Below are 23859 nucleotides of genomic sequence, written 5' to 3'. Positions count from 1 at the left end.
CCAAGGGACCAGTGTAGCCAACCTCTGTACACTTTCCTGCACTTACAAATACTCATGGACCAGTACTCAGCAGTAACTACTATTCCTAGTGCTTGTTTGAGGCTCTTGTATGTATATAATCACATGGAGCCAAACTAAATATGCAAATACAATTTTTTACATAGCCAGTTGTCTATTCTACGCATATTGACCTAGGTTATGGTTTTCCTGTTTTGTACAAAGATGATATATTAGAAAAATGCAGAAGCATGCTCTAGTGAGCTATGTATTGCAAGACCAAATATGCACATTGTAAAAGTGCACCAAGGGCAGCACGGTGTCACAGCCCATAGCAGTACTGGCGCATGGCTCCAGGATCCCTGTCTCAATCCTGAGCTACTGTTTGTGTGAGTGGGGTTTCGCAGGTTCTCCAGAGGACCATGACTATGTCAGGAAAAAATGTCTAATGGTGTTCCTATGCTGCTGTGAACCACCCTGGAAAATCTGAGCTGTAGGTTGATTTGGCACAACTTGTCTAAGACTGGAATTTAATATATAATAAAGACACCTTAAACGATTCCTAGTGGTGTTGTATACTATATGTGTAGCATGGTAAATATTAATATACTCTCAATACTTCTAATTTCAGTACGAATGTAAGGCGGCTGCTGAAGGAACCAGAAATACCTCACACACCCACTACACTTGTTTACAGGTTGCTACAGAAATGGGCGCTATTTGTGAACAAGACAATATGGCGCCCTCTCTTTCGCTCTCTCTGTGTATACCAATCAAATCCCTCCGATGTCTCCCCACGTCACACGCGTCACATTGTCTTGACTCTGATTGGCTGGTTGCTCCGCGTCACAGCCAGGCAACACGGCGGGATTTTCAGACGGCTGCAGATTTTTTTCCCCTCCCCTGGTTATGTTTCATGTTTTTGCTGCGCTCGGACTCGGCGGTTATTCTATAATAACTTTACATTCTTTGGTAACGAAGACGTGTGTGGCATTGTAGACGTGATAATATAACAAACAAACAAACCAGAAATTGGATTAACTCTAGCTAATCTAATTTAAGGCTAAGCAATTCAGCGGATAGCTGTCAGTGAGCTAGCTTGGTTAGCGTCTCAGTGCTGTAGCTAGGAGGAAATGTATTGATGTATAATTATGGATTAAGAGACGCTTCGTTTAAGTTTGCTTGTTGTGTGACCGACTGAATATTATAAGTATTTGTAAAATTACACTGTTAGACACAATGGACAGCCAGCAGCACCGCTATAACTCCTCCAGTCAGGGACGAGAGAACAAACCGCAACGGAAAAAGGCTTTCGGTGGAGCCGGACCTGCACCGTGTGCGACCTGGGGAAACGATGACGCGGAGAAAAAACTCAAGTTTGTAAGTAGACAATGTTTTTGGAACTAAATAAAACTAACTGCATCTTACAGAGAACTGCTTTAGTCTCTTAGCAACAACTGGAATGAACAAAACATTCATGGGCTACGTCCTGACTAGCCCTACATACTGTATACTACATACTGCGCATGCGCACTTCACTTTCACACGTCCCACATAGTCATGCTTCTTCCTTCACTGTATAGTCAGAAGTATATGGACACCTGAGCATCACACATATGTAGTTTTTCCCCAAACTCTTAGCACAAAGTTAGAAGCACACAATTGTATAGGATGTCTTTGTATGCTCCTTCTGGGTTTATATTTGTTTGTTTGTTCTTTTGTTGTAAAAGCACTTCCCCTGGTTCATCTTTTTCTGTTTTTTTTTCCCCTTCCAAGAGGGGCATGAGCAAGAAAGACAAAGAGAGTGGTGTGGCTCTTCAGCTTGTTCCATCTTATGCTTGACTTTACCTAACATATAGATAACGTATACTGTATATAACGTATATAACGTTAACCTATGGGTGTAGATAATGGTACAGTATATACTGCGTTAGCTGTGAGAGACTTGGACTTTACAGAGATGTGGGTCCATGTAGAAAGTTGTTAAGCTCAAATTGGAAAGGTTTCCCATCCCATCCATTGGCATGTCTGGTTTAACCCAATAAGGAATTTATCTATGGTGCTCAGGAGACAACGCTATGCATTCATATGGTGCAAGACCAAATCACAAAGTGGAGGGAGTATAGAACGTAACAAGTTAGCAGCAGACTAACCATACACTATAGGGCTAAAAGTATGTGGACACCTGACCATCACACCAGCATGTGGTTCTTCCACCAAACCCTTTGCCCCAAAGTTGGAAGCAAACAATTGTATAGAAAGTCTTTGCGTGCTGTAACAGTAAGATTTCCCTTCACTGGAACCAAGAGGCCCAAACCTGTTCCCGCATGACAATGCAAAGGGAATTCCATGAAGACATGGTTTGTTAAGGTTGGACTGGAAGAACTTGAGTGTCAGGTCCCTGACCTCAACCCACTGCCAAAGTTGGACTGGAAGAACTCGAGTGTCCTGCACAGAGCCCTGACCTCCTCAACATCCCGACATCAGTGCAATGCTCTTGTAGCAGAATGAACAGAAATCCCCACAGACACACCCCAAAATCTAGTGGAAAGCCTTCCCAGAAGAGTGGAGGTTATTATAACAGAAACGCGGTACTAAATCTGGAATGGCATGTTCAACAAGCACACAGGGGTGTGATGGTCAGGTGTCCACAAACCTTTGGCCATATAGTGCATGGTTTAAATTTTTTTTTTGTTTTAAAAACACTTTTAATACTGGAGGCATTTTCTGATAAGGTTGCAGTATATAAATAATATAAGGCAAAATACTTAGGGTATAGCTTTATGAAGACCTGTACGTTTGTGCTATAAGGAAGAATGTGTGATGAGGCGGGACAAATCATTAGTTCACCACCTGTAATTTAAACGACTGTTCGCTCGAATATGTTATTGTTTCTGTAGTAACAACTCATTCACAGGAACTTGTACGGTGTACCATCTATAATGGATAAATTATGTTTTTCGACAATGAATAACTGTTTAATCGTTGGCACAGTGACGTTTTCTGTAAGGCGATGTGACATTTATAGAAGGAGTCTCCAGTGTCAGTGTTTTGTAACAGTCACGATGGGAGAGCCTTCAAGTGTTTTTTTTGGAAACCTGTAAGGGAAGGGATGCTGGTGAGGGAATAAATGTTTATAGCTGTTATCACACAAGTCGTAACAGGAACTAACGTCTCGTGAACGTTCAGCAACATTAGATGTAACTGTGAATAGTAAAAAAAAAATAAAGCATGATGTGTTTGTAAAAACCAAACAAACACTCATTGGCAAATTGCTAGAATTATGGTATAGAGGAAGTAAAGACTTTGAGATGTACCGATAAAGAAAATAATCCAGTACAGGGCTGTGTGATGTGGCCTGACGTGCCAGTAGTACGCCATCAGGCACGTAGGCATGATTACTAGATTTAACAGATTAATTCTGGTCATGAAAGTCTCATTTACAGTGTAAGGAAGTCTACTTGCTCTCACCTGAGAGAAATGTCTAAATAAATATTATGAAGCCATCAATATTGTCTGCCTTCCAGCTATTTCTTTAAATGATTCTTTTCCATATTTCTTTTTAATATAAATAGCCGTTTTAAACCTATGGTCACGGTTAAAAATAATTATTTTACCCTAATTCTTTCCCTCATTATACCTCTGTGGTTGAGAAAAAGAAACAAGATTAGTTAATCAGCCCCTTTCTTCAGCCCTATTCAGATTGAATTAGTTGATCACGGGGACGTCTGTAATTAAAAACAAAAACTTTCACATCTGGACATCAATAAGATGACAGCAGGAGGAGAGAGTTTCTAGCGGGGTGTATTGTCTACAAACCCAGATGTTTGTGTCGCCTAGTCGCATCACGCTGAGTATTTGATATTAGATATTTAAGGAACTGGCAGGGATGCAGATAGTCATCATTGCCATATAAGTTGATGAGATTGTTCATGTGTGAGCATAAAGTAATGCTTTATACCTGTAGCTGCCATTATAATGGCTTCTTTTATATCTTTTCTGATTTTTATTTAATTTCTCTGACTGAAAATGCTTTCCCAGGTCATGTCTGTAGTCCAGGTTTTGCCACCAAGATCAAGTGTATGGAGGAGTGCCTCTTCTCAAGCATCCATTTTTTGTGCTTATTAGTGTTTAATATCTGGCGGAGGGTCACGATACGCGCGCTACCGGACTAAATACGAAAAGTAGCAGCAGTCAGACATCTCTCTCTCTATTTATTTATTATTTTTTAATTTTTATTATTTTTTTCCCAGCATTGAACTTTCCTCACAAATGTCGGGGCTCTTGAGGAGGTGTAGCGGTTTAAATCAAAGGATAAAGCTGATAAGGATAAGGCGGGCTAATCCACTTGTACTTCCGTGCTTGTGAGACCGAGAGCACTGCTATGCCTGAATAACCTGTAAATCAGCCACAGGGACAAACCGATGATAAATACATGGTGTTTGTGAAAACATTATTGAGTCGTTCGAGTATTAAACGTGTTTGTCAGTTCTGTAGTAGTAAAGGAGCGTTATTGGCATCGGTTCTTGACGAATCGTTCCGGCATCAGTTGTATTAAAGCACTGCCTAACCTTGTCGATCCTCACCTGTCCCTCATTTCTATAACGTCTGGCGTATCCTCCGTCTTTCTGCCACGGACTTAAGCATATTCCCTCTCTCTCAGAGCTGTAAAAGTCAGCTTTGCACAGATGATTAATGTAGTTTCATAACATGCCTTGGGGACAAAGCAACTCTGCTATGTAAGAACTCGCTGGTGTTGAAGGTTGTGTGTTTTAATGAGGCAGAGCGTGAATTCACCTTAAACACGAGACAGAAGGAGTGAAATGTGCCGTGGTTTTTCACTTTTAAATGGTGAAGCGGAGATGGTTTTCTCATTTCCATTAACTCTCTGTGTACAGAGTAATCTTTTTATTTGAGACCTGTGGCGTGCTCGACAATTCATTTGTATAACAGACCGACACGTTTTCTTATCTCTTGTGGGTGGGGAAGAGTTTCAGGTTGATTCAGAGCTGTTTATATGGTCGGATGTGAACGGTTTAATTTGAAGGGTGAAGAAAGTCGACTTCAGTATGTCCAAACTAACGCATATCACAATGCAAACTAAGGCTAGGATTATATGAGAGATTAAGAAAAAAGTCAAATTTGTCTAATAAACATTTGTGTGTGTGTGTGTATATGTATAATATACATATATACATATATAATATACATATATAATGTGTGTGTGTGTATATATATATATATATATATATATATATATATATATATATATATGTATATGTATGTGTGTGTGTGTGTGTGTATATATGTATATGTTTATTATTATTATTATTATTATTATTATTATTTTTTAAAATAACAGTTAATTTGCAGTATCCAGCTTGTCCAGGGCAGTCTCTATTTGCTTCTGAGGTGGTGACCATTAAAAATGTGTAAAAGTATTTAAAAATACAATATATGATGCGTATGTTGAGCTCTACAGAGTATTTGATCACCTGTGCACTGTTATCTAGACGTCTCCATGACTACACAGCATCCCGGTTTGTCTCCGTTTTCTTAACAGAACTAGAGAGAGATTTTTTTTTTTTGCTTCAGCCGTGTATTTACCGCAGAATTATCAGACATCCTCACATCATGATCCGTTCACATGAAAGTAGATTTTAAATCTGATGGATAGGGCTGGACGATCAATCCATAGAATATCGTGATAAACGATTACTGAGACGTTGTTGGTATGGTGATGTGGTTTTTTTAAAAAAAAAAAATGTTTTTAATAATTACATATTGAATGGTAATGAATAGATACAGTTGGTTTGACAATTTAAAAAAAAAAAAAAACAACTTAATATTTTTTTGTCTTTGTAGGAATTTAAGAAAAGTATCATCAGAGTGTTTTTTTGTTTATTTTACTACGGTTTTGTGGACAGTTAAATTATATATCGTGATGTCATATTTTTGTCATGTCGCCCAGCCCTACTGATGTATTATTAGATTAGATAGATATTTCTGATGTTTCCGTACTTCAGATTCTCCCGTTCCTCACGTGTGTTGAGATTTCCTTCATGTGCTTCACTCGTCACATGATAAAATCGTTTTCTACATTTAGACTTTTACATTTCTATATAATGCTTAATTGACTGGGATGGGACTCTAGGGATGGGAAAATGAGCAATAAAGTATAAAGACATACACTTACTGGCCACTTTAGCATAATTGCATGAATGCACAGGTGTTCCTACTAATCTCATGAGATTTTCATGCACAACTGTCTAAACAAAATGGTGCAGAGAACAAAAAGCACGAGTGGTAATTGTGCACGGCAGTTCTTATTGATAAGAAACTGGATAGATAGACCAGGTGATAGTCTCGGGTTTCTGTTCTTGGCTTACAGGTGTGGAAGCTGATGTGGTTTTCTGCTGTTGTAGCCCATCTGCCTCAAGGTTTGATGAGTTCTGTGTTGTGAAATGCTTTTCTGCTCAGCGCCGGTGGTAAAGAGTGGTTATTTGAGTTGGTCATTCTCCTCTGATCTGTGTTGATGCTTGCAGACCCTCCACTCACAGGATGATTTTTGTTTTCTGCACCATTCTGTATAAACTCTAGAGACTGCCTATGTATTTAAAAAAAATAAAAATAAGTAAGTAAAATTAGAGGAAATCATCACTTTCTGAAACTAGAGCTTGATCTATCGGTTTATCATTTTTTTTCCCGATTAAGCACAGGTTGCTGGAACTATCGGTTATCTGCAAAAATCCACACCAATAACTTTTCTCTGGTTGCGTCCGTTGCGAGAGTGGGTGAGAACAGTCCGCTGACATTATACGGTATGAGATGTACGGTATATATATATTTTTTAAATTCATTTTGGATGTCTCTATTTTTATTTGCTATTTGGAATGTTACTTTTTGGCTCAGGATCTTTTATTTTATGAATAATTTCATATTTATTAATATTTACTTCATTTAAAAAAAAGTACAGTACATTGTCATGGTACAGTCAGTACTGTTTATTTTTGTAATAAAGTTCAGCAGTATTTCACTTTGAGTGACCAGTTTTCATCGGTTGATTTAATCGGTTATCGGCAGGTAGGTACCGCCCGACTTATTTATCGATATCGGTAAAATCCACTATCGGTCGACCTCTAACTGAAACACTGAAACCAGCCCATCTGGCACCGGAGTCTCTGAGATCATATTTTTCCCTCTCTCTGATGTTTGACGTGAACCGCGGCTGTTGAGGTTTGTCTGCACGATTTCACGAGTTGCGCTGCTACCATGTGATGCTCATGAAGGTGTGGAGGTGTCCCTGATCTCTGAATACTTCTGGAGGTCACAGCATGCCTGTTTGGTCATTTGTTTCAACGTAATGAAGATATAACCGTGCCGATATCATCGGTCGTCACAGTTTTTGGCTCCTTAACCTTTGTTCGCATCATTCACACAGGGTCCTGATAGGAAAAAGAAAAATTTTTTCCCATATGTTCAAGTGATAATCCGCTCGATTAATATGTTTTCACTTTATTATTATTATTTGAACCGAGTGTACACAAACACTTCCGAGTCTCTGAATGGGAAATGTTTTTTTCTGTGTAGATCTAAAGTGCACTCTGATTATTCTGCTCTGATGCATCCAGCAGTTATTTCACATGAGTAAGAGCGGTGAAGAACTGCACCACGACATCCTGACTCACTGTGTAACTAGTGATTCGCTTAAAAAAAAAAAGAATACAAGGAAATGTATTGTAAAGTCGTGATGTTCACCTGGATCACGCAGAACGGGAAGCGCTGCTTGTTTTACTTTCCCCTTTTTTATTATAATACTGATTACTAACACTATATTATCGGATTAATATTATATTAATTATAACACTATATTAATCTTAAGTCTCGTGCTTTTCCTCCCAGCACTGAATTTGAAGTGTAACCCAGACAATGAGCACTAGGTGGCACTGTAAACCCATATAACAGACAGTGAGGGGGTAGGGCTTTCGTTTTCATTGAGAGGAACATTTTGATCCTGCTTTCATAACCACATCATTTCAGCACTGGTACATCTTCACCAAACCCCATCCTTAATTCTGCTCTCCACGTGAGGCGGATGCACCGCGTGCTGCTTTTGTAGTAATGCAATATAATGATGTTTGTGTGCTGTTTGTTTATCGGTCCAAAAAGATTAAAGGCCACACAACACAGGTTCGTTGTCTTTGCTAATTTCAAAAAACCCACATTTTAATTAAAGTAATGGCTGTGCAAACCGTAGCAGGGAAGAAAAATGATACTGAAACTGGTATTTCGATACATCATCTTTTTGTTTTCTCTGAGAGGCTTGGTTTGTTATACTCATGTCATTTATTTTGTGTGTGTTTGTATTCATGGCTACATACAGCGTGTAATTTAAAAACAAATTTAAATTCGTTTTTAAATGAGAAATCTTGTGTTTGGATGACCGGGCAGAGCTGCCTGTATTAGACCTCCATGAATAGTTGTAATGGGAATCTTACATGCACTGGCTGCTAGGCAAATCAACCTGGTTGAGCACAGTTTAACTCCTCTTCAGTATGCGTTAATTGTATGTTAAACTTTTCAAAACCATCTTTGGTTGTGTGAGACCGCTCAGTTTAGCCGCAGTTACACGAGCAGGTGTTTTGAGTTTGTTGGCCGACATTTGGGGCTACTCTTCAGAATGCATTGTCCGTGTGTAAACGGACAACATCCCCATCTGGCTGTAATAAGAAATGGAGACTGAGCAGGAGGACGGAAGAGCACGAGAGAGGAGAAATGGATTTGACGCAGCCCACAATATGGTGCCGACATGGGAACATAACATGGCGAGGGTCAACCAAACGAGAGGCATTACCGCCAATTATGGTGGCAGATTGATTCCTTGTTTACGGACAAGCCAGGAGTTGCTCAGGTGGAAGGAAAATCGAATGAGGACTTCAGAAGAGGGGGAAAAAAAAAACCAATTTACACCCCACTTTTATTGCTGACCTTGGACATCTGGAGCAGAAACAGCTGTGTGATTCAGCTGAGAGCTCTCATTTTCCCGTTATTTCAACACTTCCTCTCGAGTCTGCGTGGCCAAGTTTATGAATTATCCATCATCAAGTTCATGTGCCTTGAACTCTGCAGTGGATTAAACTTCCCAGCATTAACTTTTTTTGCTTTTCTTGCCCTCAGGTCTAGAGCCTGTTTGTTTGCAGGCTGGGCAATGAGCAAACAGACCAGGGAGATGAGCAAAGAAAAGGAGCGGAGATGAAACCTGCTTTAGAGAAGGAGAGAGTGCATTTGGGCTCGTAGAGGTGAGGGGTCGAATCGGAAGCTGTTCTTGCCTCATTGGTAGGCAATGCGACAGCATGGTGCTTATTGAACAGAACCAATTCAGGAGAAGCAATTACAGGAGCTGCCAGCAATACCCATGGTTTATCACAACATGTCCGACCGCCCTAATGGCGCAGTTAACATTTGAGCACTCAACAAAATGAAAAGATCTGACTTTCCAAACAGCGCAAAACAAAACAATGCCCGAGAACCCGAGTGGAACTATCAAGGTCACTGCAATTATGTCCAATTTTCTCTTATTTTCTCCTTTGCTATATGTGCACTTTTTTATTTTTTTTGGGGGGGGGACTGTAAAAGGTAATTTTCTTATTTAGCTCTTGTCACTCAGGGTTCAAACCAACTACGTCTGCAGTTCCTAAGACTCCTTGCCCCTAGCTGCCACAGTTACTTTGTGCTGTCAGGGGGGGGGGGGGGGGGTCATGATCAAAAGTGCCTTAAATGCATCTTCGCCTTGCTGTACCATTGATCAAGAAGATATATAATTGAATTGCGCGCATGCATGATGTGGCAATAATGTACAGCCGAGACGCATTTATAGAAAAACATATTCTGAAGCGCAGCACTATCCGTCTCTGTGACTAACACTATAATCTTCTTGGTTTATGTTTTAATGCAGACAGTGGTTCTTCAACTTTGTTGATGCCTGTCACTGTTTCAGATGGTTTCCATCGCTACAATATGTCCATTATACTAATTAAGCCTTAAACATTTACTTTAAGGTTTTTGAGCAGTTTTGTACACCTGGCAAATCGAGCATCTGTCCATCGCCAGATGTTTTCAGTGCTGAAAACTAAAACACACAGCACTACTTTTGATCAACATAATTTAAGTTTGTTTGATGTACTGTTTAAAAAAAATAATAATTGTACAAGGCTTGCGTACGTGTTTGTTTTCAGATTTTTCACTGCTTGACCACCTTGCAATCACACAAAGGTAGTGCCTTTTCCCAAAAAAAAAAAAAAAAAAAAAGAGTTTGTGAACGAAGAGTGAGCATAAATGCTATGAGCTACTGTGCCATCACTGGCCGTACCGGCAAAGGAGCGATGACTAAAAGGCTTGTTATTCTTTGTCAGAACTGTTCCTGAGAGCCGTCAGACATGAACTTTGGAAAAGCCCCAAGCTTTTATTGTCTTTGAGGTCAGTAGGGGGACTTTTAGCTGTCCGTGAAACAAGGGGCAGGCAGATATGTGAAAGCGGGCATTTTGTTGTTGTCTGTTCAAAACAAATTGCACTTTGATTGAGATGAGGATGTTGCTGTTTTTGTTCTGGCTTCATCTAAAGAGTTTACAGAATAGTGGGGAATTCGGTGCATTATTGGGTGTCTGTATTGAAAGCATGATTTGAGGCTTTTGAAGAGAGCTTGATTAAAGCAGAATGCTTGTATGGCTCTTAAATTGTTCTCCGTTATGATTTAAAATTTGAATGGACTAACTTGATCAATAAATATAGTTTTGATTTTGGGGCAAACACCTCTTTCCTGAATATAGAAAAAAAAATGTTTTCTTTTCTTTTCTTTTTCTTTCTTCCCACATGAGTCATAAATGCTGCAGGATGGTTGGTGTATTTTGTTTGTATTTCTAGTGCTCATAGAAAGCCTGAAAAATCAGGTGATTTGCGTGCAGTCCACTGCTTTCCCTCTACCAGCTAGCTTAAAAAGCTAGTGTTCGACAGAGCAGTGCACTGCACTGTGTAGAAGCAACGCACAGATCACGTCTGATTTAATAAAATCCATTAAAATGAGCCTAACTGTCTGCTCATTTAACTGTCTATTATAATGCAGCAGTGACCAGCTTATTAACTCTAACAAGGGTTTTAGGATGAGACAGGCATAGGAGAACGTCTTCCCAAAGCTGTTCTTATGTAGTTATATGCAACTGGACATGCTTGCAAAATCTTCAGCAAGTGTTTTATCCTGGTAAGGGTCACAGTGGAGCTTGAGAACATTAGGTGTGAGGTTGTAATACACCCTGGCTGATCACAGGGCACCATGCACACTCACTTTGAGACGTAGGAGTAACTTAGAGTAAAAAGCCTAGTTCACTACACGGCTTTCGGCGTCGGCAGATCTCCGTGCTGTTCGGACTACACGACTTGCTCTCTTGTAATCTAGAGTCGTGAAGTCGTCGTGGGGTCATTTACTACACCATCTGACGACGACTCCATCACCTGATGACTCTCTATCTGCTGTCCAAACTACGTTGTGGCACGAACACACGTGCGGGAAGTGACTGGTATATGTGCATGAAACAGGAGGTGTTTATTTGAAGATGGACGCAGGACAGAAACATGCGGTGCGAGCTTTGTGGGATGAGATGTGCTGAAGAAACCCCAAAAAAGGAAAAGACAAAGGAAGTTGTACAGCTTCTCCCCTTTATGCTTCTGCCATAGGTTTCGTGGGTTTCCCTTCCTCACGGTGACATCACCCCATGCCTTGCTCTCTCATTGGCTGTAGCTCGTCGCCGCAATCACTGCCAGTGACGACACTTTTCACACCACGGGATGTGGAGTCGCCCGACAGCTCCACATTTTTAGCATGGCAAATATCTGCATGGCGTTGGCGATGTGTCGTTCACGCATAAATATCGACTGCCGATTGCCGAGCACCGACTGCTCCAATCAAATGGTTTGTGTCTGTGAGTTCGGTGACTTGCAGATCAGGCTTGAAATCGTGTAGTGTGAACTAGGCTTAACCTGTTCTCCTGGCATGGTTTTGGGAGGTAGGAGGACACCAGGGAACCCAGAGGAAACTCTCACGGACACTGGGAGAACATGCACAGAAACTAAATACAGACGGTAACGCGAGCTCAGGATCAATCCGGGGTGGAGCTGTGAGTCAACAACGCCTATGAACACCTGAGAATCACACCCATATGTGGTTCTTCCCCAAACTGTTGCCACAAAGTTGGAAGCACACAGTTGTCTAGAATGTCTTTGTATGCTGTAGCTTTACAATTTCCCTTCACCTGAACTAAGAGGCCCAAACATGTTCCAGCACGACAATACCCCTGTACACAAACTGATTTCCATGAAGACATTGTTTGTGAAGGTTGGAGTGGAAGAATTCGAGTGTCCTGCACAGAGCCCTGACCTCACCGCCGACTGCACCCCAGGCCACTTTCTCAGAAGAGTGGAGCTTATTTTAACAGCAAAGTGAGGATTGAAACTGGAATGGGATGTTCAGAAATCACATACAGGTGTGAAGGTCATGTGTCCACAAACCTTTGGCCATTTAGTGTAGTTTGAGCATCATAAATTTATTATCTAACCCAAATAGACAAGAAAGAGCTCTGGTGTGCTATCCAGTTCCATACTTTGATTGCCTGGAAACTAAGCTAAACCGTAGCTAAAAAGTGGTAACTTGTGTATGACAAGTTCTAGAAGAATGTCAAAGGACAAACCAACGTGAAGTGTCTTTGTAAGGTGTTGGGCAACAAATAGCCACCAGAACAGCTGTAATGTTCTTAGTTCTAGATCCTGGAGCTGTAAATCATTTTCCGTTCCTGAAGATGAGTGCTCCCGTGTCAGTGTTGTCGATGCCACATTAAAGAAAGTACGACGTTTTAAGGATGGTGTTTCTCTTCCTGACTCCTAACCCCTAGCCTTGTCGATCACTGCTTTAATGCGTGGATTACTATGCAGCTCTGGACCTGCCGTTGCCTCCATCAGTGACCTGAACAGAGTCCGTAGAGACCCTGTGTCAGCCCAGTCAATTTGTTAAGACAGACCGCATCACACTTAGGATTCAGAAGTAGACATTGGACTACAGCCAGTGGTCCTGACAAATGCAGGTACACAGAAAGCAGGTAGAGAATGTATAAGAGATAAGGGACGTAACGGACGCCTGTCATATCCTTTTACTTGTTCTGTGTTTCTAAGATACCATAACTGTCTTCAGAAATAACTGTCTAGCCTCTCTGGCTCGGTTCTTCTTTGACTTTTGACTTTGTCAAAAAAAAAAAGTTTTTTTTACTTTCCACCCCAGCAACGAAGCAATACCCACTTATACCTACCTTCCATCCATCCATCCATTTTCTGTACTGTTTATCCTAAACCGGGTCACAGGGAGACTGGAGCCTTTCCTAGGGGATTCGGGGCACAAGTCAAGGGACACACTGGACAGGATGCCAGCCCATCTCAGGGCACAATCGCGCACACATTCATACACCCATTCACACAATTTGGAAATGCCAGTCAGCCTACAGCGCATGTCTTTGGACTGGGGGAGGATATCATAGTACCCGGAGAAAACATAAAGCCTGGGGAGAATATGCAGACACAGGGCGGAGGCGGGAATCGAACCCCCAACTCTGGAGGTGTGAGGCAAACGTGCTACCATATTTCCCCTTCTTGATGAATAAAGTTCGTTCTCTCTCTCTCTCTCTCTCTCTCACTCTCTCACTCACTCACTCACTCACTCACCCACCCACCCACCCACCCACCCACCACTAGGCCATTGTGCCCACCCCCCCCCACAATTTATACCACTTTACCCTACAAGTTCCTGAGTTTTATTACACACTCACTCTTCTGTTTAACTTAAATCTGAGCAACAATCTAAACTGTTCTCTGTGGGCATGATAACTCAAGCTGACCATCTAGGTTGAACAATTAGTGGTAACAAGAAGTAATTACATTTTAAAATGAGCACAGTTAAGCTTGCTTTAGAAATAAAAAGTAAAATAAATGTGTCGAGGTGCTCATAGCCGTGGCACCAAGCCCCAGCCCTGTGAACAGCGTGCTGTAGAGCTGCAGGATAAAAGAACAGACGCTGCACCCTGTCCACATGGACTTCTGCATGGTGCGAGTGAACGATTAAAGCCAGCAAAACAGACACACCTACGTTTAGCAAGTTAGGCATCAAGAATAAAACGTTAACTCCAAGTTCTTACTTACCCCAAGTTCCCTGTAAATTGTACCTTCTGTCACAACCTCCGAAAACAAGTGAATGTTGATCCTTGGACCAGGGAGATATGATGATTTATCACAATATCAAGATCATGTCACGTTTGAGATATCACAGATATGTTAAAAAAAAAAAAAATGTTCTCAAAAATATTGTTAGTTGATTACAAACTTGACTGTCTGGCAGCAGTTGATTCGTTAAAACTGTAAACTGTTCGTTTGTTTTTTTCAGAAGTATTTTTTTAAACAAATACATTTTCAATTATAAGAGAACTAAAATCTTTTTTATATATATATATATATATATATATATATATATATATATATATATATATATATATATATATATATATATATATATATATATATATATATATATACTGAGTAATTCATTGAACAGATTTTTTTAATACAACACTACTGTACAGTGAGAAGTTTGATAAATAATGTAAAACACTGTTTGTTTATCATAGAAATGCCTTTAAAAACTGTGATATGGTATTTTTTTTTGTCTCCACCCAACCCTACCATGGTCGTTGGCTCTGTTTTTCTATTTTCTTTTCATCCTGCACTAGTTTTCTGTGTTTTAAATTAGTTAATACTTATGGGAAATCGACCAATTTCCTTAGAAAATATTGCGGGCAGGCACAGCCCAAACAACTGCGGTAGAGGGTGGGATTTGTCAGAATTCATCATGAGCAGGAAATAGAGGTGTCCCTTTCAGCCAGTAAGGCATATTGACTACGTTTACATGGACAGCAGTAATCTAATTATTGACCTTATTCTGAATGTGACAATATTGTGATTAAGGTGTTTACATGAGTCGCCTTGAAGCCGTGGGCTGTGTCCCAAACCGCGTAGTTACCTTCTATATAGTAGCTGAGATACATGTATTTCGCCTACTTTATAGTAGGTAAGTACGTGGTTTGGGACGCAGCCGTGCTCTCTTGTTCGCCGTCAAACGGTCGAGCGCTGCCGTGTGTGTACGTGTCCTGTCGCAAAATGCGGTGAAAACTCTCACACAATGTTAATAGTGTGATTAAGGTGTTTACATTTCTGTAATACACGTCGATAATGCTGTTAAAACAGGAATACTCCACACGTCTTAATTCCATTTGTGTTTACTTCGAGTATAGTCGGATTAAGGTCATCAGTAATCACTGTTTACGTGCTGGTTTCTTAATCAGAGTATCGTCTTAATCGGGTTCATATCGGATTATTGTGGTCCATGTAAACGTTCTGAATGAGCTGAAATAAGGATTTGAGTCGTACACAGCCGAAAGTGAATTACAGAGAGAAAGGGTTAAAGTAAAGTTCACCCCGAAACATCCGCACTGACTATATTTGTGGAAATGTGTGTGATTCGTTGAACAGCTCTGGTGCTAATTCTGTATTTTTGCTTTTCCTGTAAGAACAGTCCGTACAGGATTTCGTGGAGTTTTGTGATGGTTATTGGCAAAATGTTTTTGTGCCCCTTTTTAATTTTTTTTGCAGAAGACTACTTGAATTGGCGAAATTGCAATTGCACGAAGTTGTTTTGCACGGCCTTTCACACTGATGTTTGTTGGTAAAGGAGACCTATTAGCTGTACTCCATTCCGTTCAGTTTTATTTGTATAGCGCTTTTTACAGTGGACGTTGTCCCAAAGAAATATACAGAAATATATAAATTCGGGATATAGATTTTAAGTGTATGAATTTATCCCTGTGGACTTGTCCCTAATGAGCAAGCAAGGAAAACTCCCTGAGACCATATGAGGAAGAAACCTTGAGAGGAACCAGACTCAAAAGGGAACCCGTCCTCATCTGGGTAACGACAGACTTTGTTCAACACACGTGAATCGAAGAGGGCTTTGGCTGAATGCATATTGAATTGAATTTATTGAATCGTATTGAATTTGTCCGACTGCGTATTGAATTGAATGCGCATCACAACTGGTGCGTTGTGATGATGTCACTTGCCACGTCTAAAATCTACAGTAATCCTCTGATTACTGCAGTTTCCTTGATTATGCGTTAATTTCTCTGATTGCGTAATCCTGAAGGAACTGTGAGAATGTTTGTTTGATGTGGGATTTATTTATTAAATAATTTATTTATTTTAGTCAACTAGCCACTTTTTACCACTCTTCTTTCGTATTCTTCCATTGTTCCACTGCATAATTTTGGCAATATTTTAATGTCAAAGCTTTTATTTTGTACATGTTGCATGCTGTGCTAAATACTAATTGGATTTTAATGCTGAATGAATGAAATATTTAATTAATTGTATTAATAAATCTTTTAACTTGGAACTAATTTGACTGGGGCGTATTAAGATACTGCTTCTGACGAAATTTATTTGCTTTCCTGAATGTATTTTCTATGTGCTTTGTACAAATATATACTCTAGGGAGGCTTGGATTTTGTGATTTTGAGCTTCCATTGTTTGATATTTCACAAACCCATGGCTGGAGCGGTATTTACCCAAGATTAGCAAAGTTGGCTAAGGGGCCAACTCTGCAGCCTGCATTGGTAAATCATCTAGATAATTAATGTGATTAGAGAGGATGGACTAGGCTTGAGAAGATTGATGGTATCAGGAATCACTGATCCTTAGGCTGGATCTCATTTATTGCGAAGGGTATGAAATTGGATGATTTAAATGTGCAAAAATGTGTTTTCTGCTGCTTTAAAGTCTATTCACATGGCAGGCCACAAACCGCTCTTACAGCACGCTTGATCAGAGCGAGCGGGTTTTAGACTATAGCTCACGGACTCGTTCATATATGACGATTAACATCGAATGATTTCAGACTAGACATGAATTTGAAATGTGTATTTTCAAATAAGAGGTGGCCGATATTTCCCCGAGTACGTTTGTGTTCTTGTTGAACGGCGATGGTTTGAGGGATTTCCACAAGCTCTCACAAGCATGTAGCAAGATTTATATACTTTTATATTTTAATCGACATCCTTGTGTGAAATGTTTGTCTAACTTAATCAGGGAAAGTAGAAATCAATGCGTTTTATTTCCCGTTCTCAACAACTTCCTTTGCTTGTAATACTCTCGGTCAAGCATTGTTTGATTTTGATTGCAAATACTATAGATGACAACAAATCAGTTATTTAATGGAATTAAAGAAGGAAGCAACCATGCAGTTACTCTGATTATTACCGTCTGCACCACACGGTCTTCATTCACTATTCATTTCAGCGATTTTCCCCCTCCCCCAATCAAAATTATTGACCTCGATATGCATCTTCCTTCTCATTTCCTCACTGACATCCAGTAATTATGAAATCCACACGTTAGCTTTATCAGGCATCAACATCTGTTGCAGAAATATTCTTCTTTGTTCTCGGCTCTGTATTTAACATGGGAGTGTTTGAGCTGGTTCCCTTCCCTCTGGAGATGGGATTAGCACTCCTGTTCTTAAAGTTGTTTCTTGGGCCAAATCTATCAAAGTCAAAGCAACACACGTTTTTGATGCTGAACCATCAAAACCAATTCCTGCTTCATGCCATCGAGCTTCTGACTTCGGACTAGCTGATGTGAATGGTTGGTGTAAATAAAATGCATGCATTCACCACATATACACTATATGGCCAGAAGTAGGTGGATACCCGACCACCATACTCGTATGTGGTTCTTTCCCAAAACATCACCATAAATTTGGAAGCAAATGATTGTATGGAATGTCTTTTTATGCTGTAGTGTTAATATTTCCCTTCACTGGAACCAAGAGGCCCAAACATGTTCCAGCATGAGAGTACCTCAGTGGACAAAGCGAGCTCCATGAAGACATGGTTTTCCTAGGCTGGTGTAAAAGTCCTGACCTCAACCCCACTGAACACCATTGGGATGAACTGGAACTCTGACTGTGTGTCATGCCTTCTTGCCCAACATCGGAGCCTTCCCTCAGTGATGCTTTTGTGGACGAATGAGCACGGATCCCCTTAGCCACGTTACAAAATCAGGTGTAATGATTTTTCATCACCCGAGACGCGATGGTAGGTGTCCACAGGTGGGTCTTGGTTGGGGTCCTACCTTACTGATTCACAGCGTTGTATCCCCATTAGTGAGCATAAATCACACATTTCTCAAGGTGTTCTGCAGGGATCTGTCATAGGCCCACTTCATTTACTATCTACATGCTCGCCCTGGGTTCTGTCATCCATCAGCATAGTTTGCAATTTCATTTGATACATTATTGGCATTAGTAATCTTCACATTAGTGTCACAGTTCTCCATCACTATGATTGATTTCTGTCATATCAATCTAAGAGAGGACATTTTAACGAGAGGCGTATATGCTTTGGGCATCTGCTCCAAAGCTCCTGTGTTGAGACGGGTGTGACTGGGCCTGTCACAATAACTACATTTGTTGGACGATATATTGTCGCAGAAATACTTGCGATAAACGATTAGCTTACTTCTTAAGACCATTTTATGCCACTGATATAATAATATAACAGCATACTAACGCAAGTACACGCTTTCAAAGAGCGTTGAACTATAAATTCTATAAAACTATAATATTCAGACTCTGGCATTGGAATGATAAAAAATAATTAAATATCCTAAATAAATGTAACGTAAATAAAATAAAACAGCACAACCAAAGCAATAAGTAAAATGGACTGTATTACGGTATTGTGAATACTTTATGCTTTAATTATTCATCGTGTTTTCGCGCGTTGTTACGAAAGGAGCGTATTCACAGCGGGATTTTACCGTTCTGCCTAGCGCCGTACTTAAGTGCAAGTTCGCCGGTGCGTTCGCGTCATTTTGTGCCGAAGCGAGTTGTAATATCAGGTTCATGTGTATAGGAAGCGTTTGAGTGAGTTAATTAACCCGCTAGTAAAGCGCTTCAGTTTACCGCTGTTGGTTCACTGTTCAGCTTCAGCTCACGCAGCGCAAGCGGCTCGATCCCCGGCATTACTGACTACAACTGGATTATTCCAAACGCTACAACTACTCTTTATAGATTATTCTTCTTCAAAAAACTTTGTTAGCGCATTGTTAATATCTTGCGTGTCATATTTTTTTTTTTTCAACGAATACTCGAAGTCGGGATGTTAATTTGACAGCCGTAGAACAGACGAGAGGACAGGAGCAGCGCGAACAGTTAAATGTTGGTGACGTTCATTCTTATGTAAACAAACACACACGTAAACACAACGGGCGATATCGAGGTCAGCAAAAATGATCGAGGGCACATCCGTATATCGTACAATAAGTTGATGATGTAATTATCCTGACAGGCGTAGGTATGGTAGTCTGACAGCTGGTGATGAGGTGTTCAGAGCCTGATTGTCATGCTGCCTCTCCAACCCTGACGTTTAAGGTTAAGACACTCAGTGGCAGGTGGGTGTGATTGAGCTTAATGGACTACAGTCGAAATGATTAGCGATCCTCGTGTCCGCTGAGGTACTGTCGCATTGACTTTAATGTCCTCGCCTCACAAAGGGCTGATTGAAGAATCTGTTTGGCATTCATATGTCCGCACCTTTGTGCTGACTCTTCCTTCCTACATATTCAAATTCTTAACGTCCTTGGTTCACCTCATTAATTTGAGCAGGCCTCATGTTGCAGCTCTTTCCCTTTGCTCAAAACGGTCATGGAATAGGCTGTAATTGAAAGATATGATATCAGTGTGCAATTAAAGAGGCAGGAAAGAGATAACCGGCATAGCTGAAATGGATCTCTTGCGAACTTTTCAGCATCGGTCTATTGAATGATATAGCGCTCGCTCGCAGTGGCGCATCCCAAGTAGCCGTGTTCTGTTCGGAACGTGTTGTCAGTACCCTCGTGCCGGTTGCGAGGGTGCTGTCTAGATGGGTAGGATTTTTGGGCAATGTTTAGAGAAAAGTCTGTCCATTACAGAAGGTTTTAAAGAGGTCCGTGTCCCCCAATGATTTTATTTATTTATTTATTTATTTATTTATTTATTTAGTCTTGGAGAGAGCTGTCCATTGCAGTGTCCTCTCGAGTTTCTGACGGATTTATTTCAACATGTTTCTCATGCCTCATGTTCAGTTATTTTTTATTTTAACTTCTAGTTTCAAAATCAGTGCCACCCTTCAAAACATTTGTAGTGGGATTTTAATCCACTCCTTCATGGAGAACACTTTTTTATATTTTTAGGTCAGTGCATTCGGACTTCCCTCATCAATTCAGACCACCGGATTTCAGTTTTGTTTAGAACCCAAAACCGAGTTGCCCGTTGCAAAACATTCATTCCTTTGTTTCCTTGTTTGATTTGGAAGCATGTTTGGCTTGTTGAAGGCTCTCTTTCTGGCCAAGCCTGAACCTCCTGGCAGAGGCAACCAGGTTTTGAACCACCACCAGTCCTAAAGCATCAGTGATCCCCCTCCATATTTTACAGGGGGTGTAACAGTGGCTTTTTCTCATAAGCAGTCCTTTTTATCACCAAACCGTGTGATGGTGTGCGTGACCAAAACACAGCACGTCGTCATCTGTAGTTCTAATGATACTGCCTTTTAGTTACAATTTTTAAATTTATTTAAAGATGTTCTCTGGAAATGCTTCTTTCTCGTAATTCTTCCACATATTTTTCCACATAACTTAACAACCTCAAGAATCATCTAAACTGTGTAATACTAAAACGTTATCTCTCCCTCCTTCAACATCCCCCTCACCATGTGAGCGGTCAGTCCGCTCATGGGTCCAACTCTAGAACGCTTTGTTACAGCCCTTATTGTACTTAATGTAGTTTTATATTCATTATCTGAATCGTGCAAGTCGACAATCCTCTGTCTGTCTGTGTTGAAGATCCCCCCCCCCCCCCCCATGGTAATGGATGACAAACAGATTTAACACATGTGCAATCTCATATTTATACCCCAGGGAAATAGGACATGCGTTCCTGTTGAGTGAGAACATTTTATTTATTTATTTATTTATTTATTTATTTAATTTATTTATTCATTCATTTATTTCAAATATTCTTTAAGGTGTGACTTATTGTGTGTGTTTGTTTATTTTTGACAGCCATTTATGCTCATTTTCGTGTCGTGTAAACTGTAAGGTAGTGTTAGAAGAATCAATAATGTGTTGGCAGCATGAAGAGACACACTGACGCTGGAACGTAGCAGAGATTGTTTCTTCAGCAGGGGGTGTACAGCAGGGCATCATTTAAATGACACATTTTCCTGCCACGGTGAGCCTGGGAGATTACACAGTCATGTGCATATGATCAGTTTGTGGACTTGCTTGTAGATATGGTGACTACTTTTGAGACGATGAGAGCAAATTCAGGTTGTTGTGCTGTGGGATGTTTTCTTTTTTTCTTTTTTTTTTTTTTGCCCCCTTCAGAACCCTGCTTGTTTCAGCCTCACCCTTGCTTGCTTGTTTATCAGCTTTTCGTAGTCTAGGTGTTATTTTGCACTTGAAGAATCCACGTTGCGTAATTTTTGTTTTTGTCGAAACCCTGCATTGTTTCTAAGGTTTTTCTTTCTGAGAGCAGGGATTTTTCTAACCACTGTCATTGTTTATTACCCAGGGTCCTGATGTCTTTCACTCTGTTCGACGGGGAAAAAAAAAACCCCCCAAAACAAAACGGAAAACATGTACGTCGATCTTAACAAACATTCGTAATAGGAAATCCAATTTTGTTAAAGCCGATGCCTTGCGATTTAGGTACTCCTCGGAGATTCCGAGGCCTTTGATGGTTATCTTGCATGACTTGACACAAAAATTAAAATTCATTAGATGCCCGTTTCACACACTAACTGCCATGCTTGACATTTGACAAATTTTGACACTCAAAATATAGCAGTCTGCCACATTTGACTTTGACAGAGATGACCTTTTATTGAAGATTATTATGATAGACGACTGATCGCAGTGACCCAATAAACACGTATAATTATTAATAATGCATGCCCATGAAACAGGCTAATGTTGCTAATTACAGTGATAAGTCGTGTTAATTAGACAGGTGCTATGAGGGAGTGGTAAAAGTGGATGGGGAAAAGGAGAATGTGTGTCAGCATGCAATATTTATTCATTAAAAAGTTTATTATTTAATTCTGTTCTAAATAAGGACTTTGCTACGCCCAGCATGTTTCCTTCCAGAGGGCTTAGCCCTCACCTTTTGTCCCCCCCACCCGTTTTATATGGAAAAGGGATCTAGCCTACACTCAAGGTGAGATTTGATATGCCTGGAATGACAATGCAGCATTGTGAAAAGCAAGTTGAAAAACCTCTCGACGTCCAAAGGTCTAAATTAATGGTTCCCAACCCGGGGTCTGCGCCAGAGTTCACCTTGCTTTGAGGGCAAACATGCATAAAATGTTCCACTATAACTTAATTGTAAAATTGATACGTTTTAAAATGTTATTAAAAATCATTGCTTGCGAAGCCAAGGCCAATCTCAAAAATTATAATAATGGCAGAGAAACATAAAAGTGGTGTAAAAAAAAAAAAAAAAAAAATTGTGGAAAATATTTTGTGCACGTCGATGACCCGCGCTCAATCCGTTTCAGCTAGCAGCTCGTTTTTCCTGCAGTCAGAGCCTCAGTATTTAAAACAAGTATATAGAACATGTCTGTGAAACTGTGACCGTTTCTGACGAGTCAACATCAAAAAAGAAAGTAAGGCCTTCTCTCGAGGGGCACTGTGCCTGCGTCTTTACGCAGAGAGTTTACCCGGCACATGAGCATGCTTCGGGAGGAAATTAAGCTCCGTTTTGCCTATGTTGTTGATGGACCCTTACATTCGCAGTCTCGAGGACGTGGAATACCTCGATTGTGACGATGTGCTTCCTGATCTTCAAGCCGATTCTGCATCAAAGAAATATTTCTACAATAACGGATACAAAACGTTTTGGATTGTCAAAGGACACGCTGTACTTTGACCGTTGGGAGGTGGCTCAGTTTTTTTTCTTAGATACAAGTAAGGGACGGCTCCAAGGAAAAAAGCTTGGGACCCACTGGTCTGAATAATATGCTGCTGTATACAATGATGAGCTAAAACATTATGACCTCTCACAGATGAAGCGAATAACATTGATTATCCCGTAACAGTGGCACATGTCAAAGTCAAAATCGTTATAGTTAGATGACTGGGTCAGAGCATTTAACACGCAGCCGTTTATCTGGGGAAGAGATGGCACCAGGATTCACTATGGGAAGAAGGCAAGCCGGCAGAGGCGGTGCGATTGTCTGGGCAGTCTTCTGCCGGGAAATCTTGGGTCCTGGCATTCATGTGGATTGTCAGTTTGACACGTGCCACCTATCTTAAACATCATTGCGGACCAGGTACACCTTAATGGCCATGGTATTCCCTGATGGCAGTGGCCTCTTTCAGCAGGATGATGCTCCCTCCCACACCGCACACACTGGAACGCTTTGAAGGACCCAGTGAACAAAGTGCGTCCGGATTACGAATAGACCGAACTTGTTTCATAGACCAACATATGGATCATTATTTTTAGTGTCGATGTTTGCATGTAGAACGAAGGACTTGAATTTTCTGACACCGTCCGCTGTACTGTCCCTCTGGTGCGGGCTGTGCTGTTGCCGGTTGTATTCACCCTAATGAAGTTCAGTATGAATTACCCGATGTCATTTTGTACAGAGCGGAGCCTGCCTGTGTTTCTAATGAGCTGTCGAC

At 40.6% G+C, this 23859-nt stretch overlaps 1 protein-coding gene across 3 annotated transcripts in view; it reads left to right on the top strand.

The window, feature by feature from the left end:
- Positions 1 to 835: 835 nt before the first annotated feature.
- diaph3 (diaphanous-related formin 3) overlaps positions 836 to 23859 on the top strand; it is a 361935-nt gene continuing 338911 nt past the window's right edge. For 2 of the 3 annotated variants that reach the window (XM_053683158.1, XM_053683157.1), the window contains exon 1: positions 837 to 1377. In XM_053683158.1, the coding sequence (XP_053539133.1) occupies positions 1237 to 1377 (141 nt within the window). In that variant the 5' untranslated portion in view covers positions 837 to 1236. Of the gene's footprint in view, positions 1378 to 23859 lie in introns of all 3 variants that reach the window. The other variant, XM_053683159.1, reaches the window with a different exon arrangement.

This window comes from Ictalurus punctatus, chromosome 10, assembly GCF_001660625.3.
Source record: "Ictalurus punctatus breed USDA103 chromosome 10, Coco_2.0, whole genome shotgun sequence".
NCBI lineage: Eukaryota > Metazoa > Chordata > Actinopteri > Siluriformes > Ictaluridae > Ictalurus > Ictalurus punctatus.
This window is presented reverse-complemented; position numbering and strand designations above follow the sequence as displayed.